The sequence below is a fragment of the Silene latifolia genome, chromosome 7 (genome assembly GCF_048544455.1).
Source record: "Silene latifolia isolate original U9 population chromosome 7, ASM4854445v1, whole genome shotgun sequence".
NCBI classification, from domain to species: Eukaryota; Viridiplantae; Streptophyta; class Magnoliopsida; order Caryophyllales; family Caryophyllaceae; genus Silene; species Silene latifolia.
Window position 1 is genome coordinate 4,444,306 of NC_133532.1, and position 13,326 is coordinate 4,457,631.

The following is a 13,326-nucleotide window of genomic DNA, read 5'->3' on the forward strand; positions in this document are numbered from 1 at the left end:
GGAGGTGAATGTGATTTATGACTTCTTAGATGTAAAACGTGACAGAAAAGTAGTGATAGTAATAGTGGATTGGACGAGGTTGTTTCAAGTAGTAAGAACTAATCACAGTGGCTGATGTTTTATTTTGCGGGGAAATTAGTGGGGTGGAGGGAGGGTTATTTGTGGAGGGTGTTGAGTTTAACGAGGATAGTGATAATAAATAAGGTTTTTTATCAGCAAAATATCGCTTGCATTAAAACATATAGGTAACATGAATAATAACAAGAAACCTCAAAAGATCATACTGATAAACTTAATCTTGACCCCATTAATCCAAATTAAAGTAAAATCTTAATTCTAACAACATTGTCGAGAGCAAGGGTTAGTTTTTATTGGATTGTGGATTTTTCTAGAACAAGGGTTTAGTTTTTCACTTGGTTGGATAAATTTGAGAGAAGTTTCGAAGACAAGGATCGATCTTTCAAGGGATGAGATTGTTTTAGATCATGTGTGTGAATAGGGAAGAAAAATAGGGATCTGCGTGAAAGATTTTGTTTCAAATGAGAAGATGGGGGCAAGACTATTGTTATAGGGGGTGTCATAAGCAGCCTCAACCATGTAGTATTGCGTTGGAATTTGGTTCACATTCAAAGACACGTCTATAGTTTGAACGGGAGATATAACATTTAACTACCTGTAAATGTTTTTACGTAACTACCATATAATTGTCCCACATCGAAAGATTAGTATAAGGTATGGTAATTATATGATTATAAATAAGAGTTAACCCACGTATATATTAATCTTTTATTTTTTTTGTAAGAGATATTTTAATAATATGTAAACCAATCATTAGACATAGAATGTAAACATTAAACCCTTATAACGTTTTTTTTTGCATTATAAATAAGTTTATTACCGTTCAACGCTTGCAAGATTATCATTAAGCATTCAAACTAGTATGAAATATATACAAATCCTATTATTGTTGGCGAGTTGATTTCCTGTTTCCCGAAAACAAAAGATAGGAAAAAAGATATTATCATTCACCAACCAAAGACAACCCTAAGACACCATCCACCGCCAACACCAACACCAACCAACACAAACAAAAGATAGTAATCTTGGCATTTAACTATATCAAAACCAATCTGAAACTAATCCTACAAACAACAAAGATAAGGGCATCGACACAACAAATCTGAAAATTGAAAAAACAGCACATCAAACAGGTTGTTGTCGGTGACGATGTGGGAGGAAGGAGGGCGGCATGAGGGAGGGTATTTCGGGTTGGCAGATCCGGCCTTTTTGGCAGATCCGGACGAGGACGAAGACCGGTTGGAGAGGAGGGAGGCTGTCGGGTTGTCGGATCACAAAAGTTGTTACCTTTATCAACAACAACGGTAATAATTCGATTGCTTCTGCAGGTTAGTGTCATCGGATCTATCTAACGTCTGTATTTGCCAAAATTAAATCCTTGTTTTTTTAATTATTATTTAGATTTCTGCATCATCGAATCTATCTATTTGCAGGTTTGAGTCATCGGATCTCTCGGTGGTTGTAGCAAAACTGCTTTATAGGTTCGTATTGATGCTTTCATTGTTTCGCCGACTCCAAAGATGTCAACTTTATCAATTGTATATCTAATCAGATGGTTTTCTATCACTAAAGTTGTTATCTTTATCGACAACGGAAACAATTCAAATGCTTTTATACAAATCTGGGTAGCTAATACTATCGATTTGTGTCAATTGAGATTTTATCACTCTCGAAAACTAGTCCCTTGCGTAAAAAAAGGATTTTTGCATCATTGGATTTTATAGAATTCAATTAAAATTTGCTTCTTTCAAACAATTTCCGTGTTAAATCAATTTTAGGATAAGAAAAAATCCAAGCTTTAATGCTCTTATACCCCATCTGATTTATCTTTTTTTTTTTTGTGCTGCCGATGAGGCTACTATTTGCCGGCTTGGATTCAATAGGTACCTTCTTTCCTTCACTTTCTAAGTTTTTTTTGTTAGAAGATTTTATTTTATTATGAATTTTATGCCGTGATTGAACCAATATGATAAAATTCCAATCCTTTTTATCTTGTTGCAAAATCTCAGGATGTGCGCGGATTTGCTCTGTTGCATCATGGGATCGTTCTATTTTGCAGGTATTCTCTCCACTTTCCACTTTGTCGAGTGAATTCAATTAAAGTTGTGATCTTTTTTACTTCTCTTATGTTTTTTTTTTCTCCCCTAAGTCCATGTGCAATTTTTGTGTCCATGTGCAATTTTTGTTTTAAATCAATAGTGGTCTTCATTGTATGGTGCACAACCTATGATTCTTGCGTATTAAATCTGACATAATCGCTTCAACGTTACGTATTTCTAGAATTTTTGTATAGGGTTCTTTATTTTACTCTTCAATTTATTATCTCCATTAGTTATAGTTTTCATTCCCTCTTTGACTTTGGTGGTCGACGAACTCATTTTGACCATTAGTTTCTCCAAAGTTAAGTAAAGATATGGAGTACAACGCAAATGTTTTAGCAAAGATATTATCATATTATCAAACTATATCAAAATGTATCCATAATCAAAAAGTGGTGAATACAAATAGAAGCTCAGCAGGCAAAACCGCGTAGGGAAAAGCCGTTACCCAAGAAATGGTGGTTCAACATATCCGAAATAGGAAAGTTGAACACTTTTTGCGTGTCTAGAAAGACCCACACCATTTCCTCGGGAGCATCTACAAGTATCCATAAAAAATAACAAATATAAAATTGTAATAAATGTGTAATAATAAAACAAGGAAATACTAGTTCGATAAGTTGTCCAAAGTAGTGAGGATTTCTTTAATTGAGGGCCTTGATTGGGGGTCTTCTGCAACACAATCTTTTGCCAGCTTTCCTAGTTTCTCGACTTCGGTCCTGTTGTGTTTCTTCTTCAAGTTCCCATGGACGAATTGGCTATCTTTGATTGCGCAGACGTATTTCTGAATACTTATTGTTCCGCGTTTCTGTCGTTTCTGTACTTCAGAGTTGCGGCACAAAAGATGGATCAGAATCGACCCGAATGCATAGATGTCTCGTTGTGGACTAGCCTTCGTTTTCTCTCCTTGCTCTTGCTCACCTGTAATTAAATTAAAGTTATAATGTTAAATATTCTTCTGGAATGGGTTGAGTGTGTTTAGTCAAAAGATATGCTCGAGTTAGGGGTCAAGCTATTAAGATATTAAATTATACTAGAGGTCACAGGTTCAAATCCTTGAAGCCCCCAATATCTCACGAATGAGTTTTATGGAGGAGCCTGGGCACATTGAAGTGTGCACATTCAAGTGAGTGGGTGTATTAGGATATTGAAATATTGATTGGACCTAAACCATCACCCTAAGGTCTTAACGTTTTGGTTGAGATGTATCGTCTATCACAAACCTTATTTATTTACCACTATTAATGTAATATGAATACTTTCATATTTATTTGTTAACTTACTTATATCTGAAGAATTAATTTTAAATATTTAAATGACTTGCTAATTATTTTTGTAATTTAAAATATTAAAGTGAATTTTTTTATTATGATTCTGTGAAATACTCCTTCCGACTCTATATCTTTACGTTTTCCTTTTTGGTTGTTTCAACGTGTTCTTTACGTATTTATTTAGGTAACTTCTTTACCGATCTAATTAATAACCTACTCTTGTCCATAACCCCATCTACCATTACATTTCACTCTTCAACAAACACGACCATGTCGACATTGAAGACAGGAGAAACCAGACGAAAGGGTGGCGCCCGGTCTGGTGTGGTCTAATAGGTGTTAGTTGGTGTACAATTGTGGTTGTGGATGTGGTTGTTTCTCGTCGAGTTTGGCTGAGTTAGGCTCCATTACTGTAGGGTGGTCCACTGAAAAGCTAAGCGGTTGGGTAGGTAAAGAACAAGGATGTCTACTGGTTGCGGAAGGGGTGATTGGGATTGGTAAAGGAAAGCGCAAAAAAGTAAAAAAGTAAAATGGCCAGCCATACATCGCAAAGAAATAAACGTAAAGAATTTGTTGAATCGTATATAGTATAGTATATACATATTAATTTTATAATATTTTAATAAATTATCTTCGACTTAATGGGTCACTCCACCCTAGTATTCGTTTCTCACCTTTAAAAAATGGGTCGAGACATTTCTAGGGTAAGCTTTATAAACATTTGTATTTATAAAAAAATAACTTTCGTGGATTCAAAATGCTTTGTTTGAGTGGTAATATGGAAAAAGGTAAAGTTTTAAAAGTTTATATTGGGTTCGGGTCAAATTGGCCGGACTCTGTCAGATATTATCTTACCTTAGAAAAAATGGGTCGAAAGTTGACGCTTCTAGTGGTTGTATGAAGAAAGGTAAAGTTTCAAAAGTTTATATTGGGTTCGGGTCAAATTGGCTGGACTCTGTCAGATCTTATCTTACCTTAAAAAAAATGGGTCGAAAGTTGACACTTCTAGGTAAGCATTATAAGCATTTGTATTAATAAAAAAATATTCGTGGATTCTAAATGCTTCATTTTGAGTGGTAGTAATGAAAAGAAATTTCATATTGAAATTTTGAATTTAAATAACAAACAACTAATTTACCTTCATTGCAGTATGCATCTGTCGCTATTGTCACATCTTCGCCGAAAGAACATGAGGCTCCAAAGTCGATGATCCTTACATTGTCCTCAATGATCGGATTGTCGTTCTTGTAAAAAGAAATAGAAAAAAAAGAAGATTTTGTTAGTTAATGATTTAAGTACAAAAAAGTGAAAAACTATATTAATTTTATTAATGATTCAAGTGGTACAAACCTTAGTATATTATTTTTAACATTTGTGGAAATGATCCGGAAGTTAAGAGGTCTTATTTGTTAAGTTAGTTAGAAATGAAGTCTAACTAAAAAATAACACAATATTGCACATTAGTATTTTTTCGTAATTAAGGCAAAATATCATTACATATGTTCACGAATCCAATAATATTAGTTGCAAATTATATATGGGGTGTAAATAACACATAAATGAACCTTGAAATCTTGTATATTGGGTGTAAATAACACAGAAACGAACCTTAATTCAACGATCGAATGAATTAATTACAAACAATGAAAGTACATGGGTGAATCCTTTTCTTCAAAATATAACACCAAAGTGTTTTGTGTGGTGAGGAGGGGATTTTCAGTAGTAGTTATGGGGTTATGGTGTTGGCTATGGATTACAAGGGCGAAAAATGACGTCAAATTTGCGGCAAACAATCGTGTTATGTTGCCTACGTGGGTGATGTTTATGGTCGTTGATGTTGATGATTGATGGTGAGGGCTGGGTTTTGTTGAGTATTATGGTTTCCTTTTCAATTACTTGCATTTTCTAAACAATCGAAGAAAAAAATCAAATGGTATTTCATTCCTTCCTTTTTTTCTCACCCTGTTGATACCATATTTTGTTTTACCCTTTTACTAATCAAATGCCGCTTTCGAGGATTTTTCTTTTAGCTTACTAGCATTCTCACGTATGGCTTTAAAAAAGGGAAAGATTGACATTGGTGATTAAGGAAAGATAATGGAATCAAGCATTAAAGGCGGGTATAAGAGCTACACAATTTATGAAACTAATAGATTACGTAATGTTTTACATAACTTAGCGGCATAATTGAGTTTGATAGAAAAGTCTAGGGTGTATTGGTGTAGAATTAGGGTACCACGTAAAAATCTAGGGGAGTAGATTGGAAAGATGCTCTTTATATGGGAAAGAAGAGAGCATCTTCACATAGGAAGTAGATGTAAATTCCAAAGAGGGGAAGACTCCTTTTCTTTCTTCACGTGACACTTAGCTCTGCCCACTATTTCTTTTTATTTATTTCAGAAGTTAGATAGAGAGGAGAGAAGATATATTTGATTTAAGGAGCCTTGTTTTGATTGTTGTTTTACCGATTCTCAACTCTAATTTGGGTACCACGCTGTCTCCCTTGCCTTTCAGAAGTATATTTGTGGTGCCCAACTTCACACATTGTCAAAACACTTTGTTACTCATTTATATGTTTGATTTAGGAGTAACTGGGTCATTTTTTGAGGTTGAAGAAAACCTACGTCGAGGTATTTAACTCTTAATTGAGCATCCATTATGAGGTGATATTGCAAGAAAAATTCTTGGGTCCTCGTGGAGGACATTTAATGTGTCCTCCTCTAGCCAATAGGAGTTTTCATCTCAATTTAAAAGTTACAAATATGAAGGCAAATTTAAGTAAAATATTGGAAATGAAAGCTTCTATTGGCTACGGAGGACACATTAATTGTACTCCAGGAGGACCTAAGAATTTTTCATATTGCAAAGACTATAATTTTGGGTCTAGTAGTGATTTGCTAGTGTGTCTCTAATCTCCCCACCTAATGTTCAAGACTTTGTGCGTCTTGTGTTTCTTTCTCTTTTTGGCATAACTTCCTATCACACTTGAAGTTTCAATCAAGTTTTAGCATTTTTTTTTTAAATTTCCCTTTTGGGATGTTTTTTTTATGCTCTTTTTTCCTTATTTAGTAGTCCCTCCATTGCTTTTTGATCTCCCCCTTTCTATATGGCACTCATTCTTGAATAATAATTTTATTTAAGTGAACATAATTTGTTTAATCGGCAAATCCAGTTATAAAACTTTCAATATTCCTCACTAGACACCCCCACCATTACACCCACCCACCGTTGGGTTGTTCAGCCACCCTCGACTCTTCATCCCTCAACCCCTCATACACTCGCCATATCTCAAAATTTTCAATGATAAATTGTTTAATGTTAATGTATGTGCAGATAAGATGTTTGATGATGTGTGAGCATGTTAATTTTGATCATAAGAGGCTTTTTGTTTTGCTGCCAATCATTCCCGTGAGTGTATGGGTGCTTGTTAACAACTTGTTTAGGATCAGATTTGCACGGTTTTGTTAAAGACTTTCATGAACAAGATAAATAAATTCAACCAACGGTCTCTACCGTAAATGAACAATTCTGCCCACCGCTAGTAATCTCTCAGTCATCCACAACCCAACTAACATTTCTAACTCACTACCCGGCTCTATCACTACAAACATCACCATGACAACCATCACCATGAGTTCCTCTACCGCCTTCATTGTAGTCCCTCAAGCTCTTGTCGTCATGAGTTGGGTCACCCGAGTCTATTATGGGAAATAGTTTGTGGCTATGTCTAGGTAGCACCAAAACGGACACGGGACACGTTATTTATTTTTAATAAATATATATTTCATAGTTATATATGTGTGATTTTATTTTTGAAAAAGTATATGATATTAAATTTAAATAAGTGATTGTAAAATTTGAGGTTAATTATAACTCATTCACATTTCCAAAACCAAAATCCAACTTATAATCAATCTATTTCGAAATCTCATTACTCGTCTAAAGAATATCATTTGCCCCAAATTCAACTTATTTCCCTACCAAATTCAACCGTATAACAATCCACTCTATTTACCTTAAATTCAACTTGATTTCGTTTGAAAGTGTACAAATACCATGGACGGACACGTGCCCAAATAAAAGATGAAAGTTAGACACGCCTTTAGAGGTGTCCGACACGTTTTGACGCGTGTCTGAATGGTGAGGTGTCCGACACGTGAAGGCCGATTAGGAGAAGTGTCCGTGCTATCTAGGGCTATGTTCGTTGCGGCATCTTCAATAGGAAAAAGGTTGTGGCAATTCACAACGTTTAGTGCAAATGGTAATTTAATATTTTAATTTAGTCTTTATAGCAAATGGTTTAATTGAGCTTTTGTTTTAAATTGCTACAAATACAGTTTTAGAGTTCATCATTAGTGATTTTCATGGTGTTTGCCCATGAAATTGAAAAATAGAAATATTGTTGGAAATTGTAAACCAAATACTATACATATGGAAGTTTTGGGTGCACATGGACTGCCGACATTGGTAGAGTTTCATGGTGATGTAAGTACGGTAGGCTGTAGGTGGTGATGGTTGGCGTGCAAGGTGCGGGGACTACTACTTGGGAGGGTAGAGTGTTGAGGGGAGGGGGGATATAAACGAGAATGTTTTTATTTTGTTCGAATTCTGTTTTAGGAACACAAGTTAAGGGGGAGTGTGTAATTACCTTGTTTACATGAGGATAAATAAATAAGGTAAAGTGGGAAGATCAATGTGAGATGGAGTATTAACTCTTCGATGATTCGCATGCCTGACCTATCAATCAATCTATCAATTTGTTAAAACTATAAACGATAGACATCCTTAAATCATCTTCTCCATTGCCGTAAGTTACCGAAATGTAACTTTGTTATATGCGGGTCGTATATACCCAAAATCGCTCTTTTTTTGTGTTTAATTCACCGAATGCGGTTCGTATATACTTTAATCGGTTTGGTTTCGGTTCACCTTAACATCATCGCGGGTCAAATACCCGAACTTTAAAGACCCATAAAGTATGCCAACGACCCGAAAGGCTTAAATAGAAGCCTAAATTTGTCTCTCATGCTCTCATTTGTCATCCCATAATTCTCAATCCCTTCCCTCACTCCTTAATTAGAATTATATTAATTATATTAATGTCAATGAATGTGGAAATCGAACCTTTGCGAGCATGATGTTTGCTGGTTTCAAGTCGCAGTGTGCGATTCTTGCGTCATGCATGTGGTTAATGCCTCTTGCTATTCCTCTTGCTATTTGAGTTGTTTCTTCCCATTTGAGCAGTTTTAGTTTTTCATTATCTGGTTAGAAATCACAAAAAAATATTAATTAGTGTGATTGTGTATCATATAATTTAAAAACTCCTATATTTTCTATTTTTCTCACGCGGTTTCTAAACCCAACATTGACGGACTATCTTTGTTTACGTATTTAAATTCGTAATTGCTCTCCCATGTACGTGTTTTACTCTTTCATATACTTTTTTTCCCATAATGTTTCCCTAACATGCTCTTTTTCTAAGAGAGTAAAAAAGTTTCTTTTTCCTCAAATTAATTAAACTCTCACCAAATCATCTATTATCGCACCTTAATTGTCATAATAAATAAGTGACAATTCTGATTTCACCAATTATCCATCAGGTTTTTTGTATCAAATTAATTAGATACAAATCCAAGTAGGGCTAATTTTTTGTAGCCTACAATTTTGTAGGTTACGAATAATGTTGCAACAAAACATAAATCCGATTCTGAAGAAAAAGAGTGGATAATTGGGTAGAATGTTTCGAAGCGAGGGAAGATGAAATGGGAGGAGTAAAATGAATGACTAAGATTTGTAATTACCATCAAGCACCTCCTTTAAACTCCATAAACAGTGCTCTAGCAATAGGTAAGAATATTTGTGATCTTCAAAGCTTCCCCAGAGTTTTATTATGTTTGTGTGAGGCTTGAGACTTCTAATGATTTTCAGCTCGGCCTGAAAATATAATTAGCAAAATTAAAATAATTAAAATACATAGTTAACAAAATTAAAATAACTAAAATATATAGTTAGCAAAATTAGAATAATAAAAATGGTGAAAGATATGACTAATAATTTAGCAAGGTTACAAAGTAACCCAATGTTGTTACTAGTCCTAATAAGTTTAATGTAAGTTTAATGTAGGGGGGTTTAGACTTATGTCTTAAGTGCTTTATAGAAGTTCTTCTAGTATAAATAGCTCATATGTCGAAGCGTCGACAATTTCTTCCGCACCAATTTCATAGATGAAAAATACGATTTTGGGTGTATTAAGATGAAGTTTGTGCTCTAGAATAGATTTTATGGAACATAGGTTTATACTACCTAAATCTTCTAGACTAGATATATCAAACATATGTTATAATGCACCACCCCCCCAAAAAAAGAAAAATTAAAAAAATATTGAAGCGTGAGCTATTTCTTCCACACAAATTTTCATAGTTGAAAATTACGTGGGTGTATTAAGATGAAGTTTGGGTTCTAAGCTAGATATTATCAAACACGGGTTTAAAATACTTAGATTGACAGCTCGACAAAAAATTTTCACGAATCGTCAATGCATCTTCGGCAAGTTCGGCAACACAAATATGGGAGACAATTAAGGGGGAGTTCTTCAGAGCTATTTAAATTATTAACTTAAAGGGGGAGTTCCAAGGCTCAGAAAGTGCTAATAAAATTCAAAACTTAAGAAGGTTTGGAACATTTATTAATGAAATCATCTGAAAATAGTTAATGATATTTCCGGCAAGAAAATAGTTAATAAATCTCTTTGTAGTCTTAGCAAATTTAATTTTATTGTTAAAAGATAGATATTATTTCCATATTTCTAATGGAGCCAAAGATTCATTACTCTTTGGTTATGGATTATGATGGGAATAAAGCAAAATGGCTCACTAAAGTGGCTGCTCTTCTTTCTCTTGTGAAGTAGTGGTCCTTCGATGCAATTCTCTGACGCAATTTTCATCTTGGGTCACTCGGAAAGATCCTCTTTGTGTTGCTAATACAAGGGTGAGGCACTAGGTTAAAGTTGGGGTAATGTTGTTAAAAGGTAGATATTGATAATTGTCTGTGTGAGAATTTTGTCCTTACAAGCCCATGAGTCAAAGGGTCTCCGTGGAAACATAGGTTCGGTGGAAAGAGCTTTTCAAGCCAAGCCTCCTAACATAAATAGAAGTCCCAATATTTCAAAAACAACTAACATAAATAGAAGTCATAAAATTTCAAAAATAACAAAAATGAAAGAAAATTTCCACCATGGAATCTACAAGAAGACTAATAATATTTAGGAAAAATACTATTAAAAGGCTAGAATATATTATGTAAAAACTTATAAGACACATTGATGTCCATATAAACCTATAAGATTCCAATTTGTAAGAATTGTACCGTTACTTGGTTGCACTAACAAGTTAACATTAATTTCCATAATTAATTTTGTATCCTAATTCTTTTCATTTCATCTTCTTATATCTCTTTCAAAATTGTTCAAAAATAACAAAAAATGAAAGGAAATTTCCACCTTGGGAATCTACAAAAAGAGATAATATTGAGAAAAATTGATAGAGCAAAGGTAAAACATTATGTGATAAAAAAGACGGTGAAACAACAACCAACGATAATTTTAGGCAGAAATATGAAAATTCACAAGGCTAAAACCTATTGAGTATCTTTTGCAATGTGTCCCTCCCAAATTCTCCCAGAACACCATAAACCCCTTCCTATGAATGCTACTTGACCAAAAGGTAAAAGACTTGTAGCTAATTTGTACGACAATAATGTCTTATTCCCATGGGTTTGAAGATCCATTTGAATCATGATATGTTACGGAAAATCTAGTTTATAGGTTCAATAATGCCCTTTATGGGTAGCTCCAACTTACTTTATTTGTGAAGAAACAAAATGAGAATTGATGATCCTTTCTCTATATATATGATATAACCAAAAACATTCTAGCTATGATCGTTGGATTTAATAGGAACATGAAAAAAGAATTTGAGATGACTAATTAGGCCTTAGTTTTTTCCTGGGTTTGGAAGTGAAGCAAGCATGGGAAGGTATCTTTATTTCACAAAAGAAATATGCACAAGCTATCATTAAGAGGTTTAAGATGGGTAATTGGATCTTGGAAGTCTTTTATATGCAAATAACGTGAAGTATTGCCAAATAAAGAGTATAGTACGATGTGGAGGTTGTAATTAATTGTAGAACAAATAAAATTGCAATAATGTATTACCTCATATTGATCCTTATAGTCACAGCTTACACTTTTCACCGCCAAGCCTTCATCTTTGAAAGTCCAAATTTTTGCAAAGCCTCCACTCTTTGATGGTTTTGCATTTTTCACTCTTTGGATGATTTTTGTAATTTGCTCTTCCTTTAGATTCTTATCTTCTTCATCTTCAACATCAACAGAGGCCATCTGAAAAATGTACGTTGGGCAAGTATATGTGTCAGTTCACATTAATCCACATACTCCTCGAAGCCTCTCATTTCAGCATTAGAAACTTCAAATTCAATTCTCACACATTGCAAGGACATTGTTAAAATCCCTAATCCCCCATCACCACTCAAGGACCATACATCTGTCTGCATATCATACAATGAATTCCATAAAGAAACAGCCCAGTTAGGCTTAGACATCCACCATACACAACCAGTTGGAAGGTATAACCTTTCTATTAATCATCCGGGCTTCACAATTCAAAACGTACCAGGGTATGTTGATAGTTCATGGTAATGATTGGGATTTAGCGGAAAGCTTGATATTATTGGCAGATCCTTCTATCTATCTATGATTTTCTTTGCACACACGATGAATTCCTTCTTGGTGTTAGTGTTATGCGGAAGCTATAATAAACTTTTAAGTTTAATATGGCGAGTGTTGAATCATTTGTCCTTGTTATTTGGGTAAAGCAATCAATCAATTGTGACTTCTTTCACTGGTAATTTTTATACAAATCCTTACTTTATTGAGCATCGTAGATTCTCAACATATTAACTAGACACTTTCTAATGTTTATTCTTTCAGTTCTTTTTTGACACGGAGATTCATTTTGGGTTTCAGGAACCCGTCCCATGCCATTCTTGGGATATTTCAGCAAGACAAAGCTTTCATCCATGTGGCGACACACTCAAATATGATGATATGATGAGTACCCGAGTACTTGCTATAGCGGGAGTTACTCATATGTTTCTCCGTTTCGTTATTTTGCTGCCCTTTTATTTACATTACCCGCATTATAGAAATATGTAATTATTTTGTTTAATTTAGTTACTATATATATTACTCTATGCAAAAATATTTAGTTAAAATGTAGGGTGAGACACTTACCTTTTCAGGCTCGGAAAAAATGGGGGCTCCAAATATTTGTGACCTGTAAAAAGAAAAAACAAACTAGCAACAAACAGTTAACAGAGAATAAAACAAGATAAACAGAAAGATTAGAAAGAATGAGGGTTTAGTGGTAGTATGTAGTATGTTGCTGCTCCTGTATCCTGCAAAAGAAGTTTGAATATAATTGGTGAGATTTACTACAAAACTATTTAAAATGCATATGTAAAATCATCAAATTACTACACAATTTTTTTTGTTGTGTATTCGTCTCGACCTAATTTTACCAATGAAACTCCTTCAGAACTCGTTAATTTCAGGTCATGTCAGTAACATATTTTCAAGTCTTTCAACGTTTGGAAAGTGTAGATATATTAACGAGTGATGAGAATAATTCGGGTTAATTTAAGAATTAGGTTATTCAGTTTTGTGATAATAAGCTCAACTCAAACTGACTCACTCGTGTGTGTCAACCCTTTAAAATAAATGGGTTGTTAAAGCATTCGCAAAGGCAATCGATTGCCTCACTATATACCTTCTCTTTTCTCATATCGGGCTCCCCTTTGTT

At 34.2% G+C, this 13,326-nt stretch overlaps 1 protein-coding gene and 1 long non-coding RNA gene across 2 annotated transcripts; one reads left to right on the forward strand and one right to left on the reverse strand.

Annotated features, from left to right (window-relative positions):
- Nucleotides 1-961: 961 nt before the first annotated feature.
- Nucleotides 962-12,710, forward strand: LOC141591449 (uncharacterized). Its single transcript, XR_012520853.1, has 4 exons — nucleotides 962-1,406; nucleotides 1,512-1,961; nucleotides 2,088-2,137; nucleotides 12,492-12,710. It is a non-coding gene; the product is annotated as an uncharacterized LOC141591449 (long non-coding RNA).
- On the reverse strand, nucleotides 2,511-12,947 carry LOC141591447 (cysteine-rich receptor-like protein kinase 25). Its single transcript, XM_074411762.1, has 6 exons — nucleotides 12,759-12,947; nucleotides 11,661-11,846; nucleotides 9,250-9,382; nucleotides 8,573-8,709; nucleotides 4,587-4,692; nucleotides 2,511-3,098 (listed from the first exon to the last, which is right to left on the reverse strand). Exons 2-6 carry the CDS (start codon nucleotides 11,844-11,846, stop codon nucleotides 2,785-2,787), a joined length of 876 nt encoding a protein of 291 aa, XP_074267863.1. The 5' UTR covers nucleotides 12,759-12,947; the 3' UTR covers nucleotides 2,511-2,784.
- Between the last annotated feature and the right edge of the window lie 379 nt (nucleotides 12,948-13,326).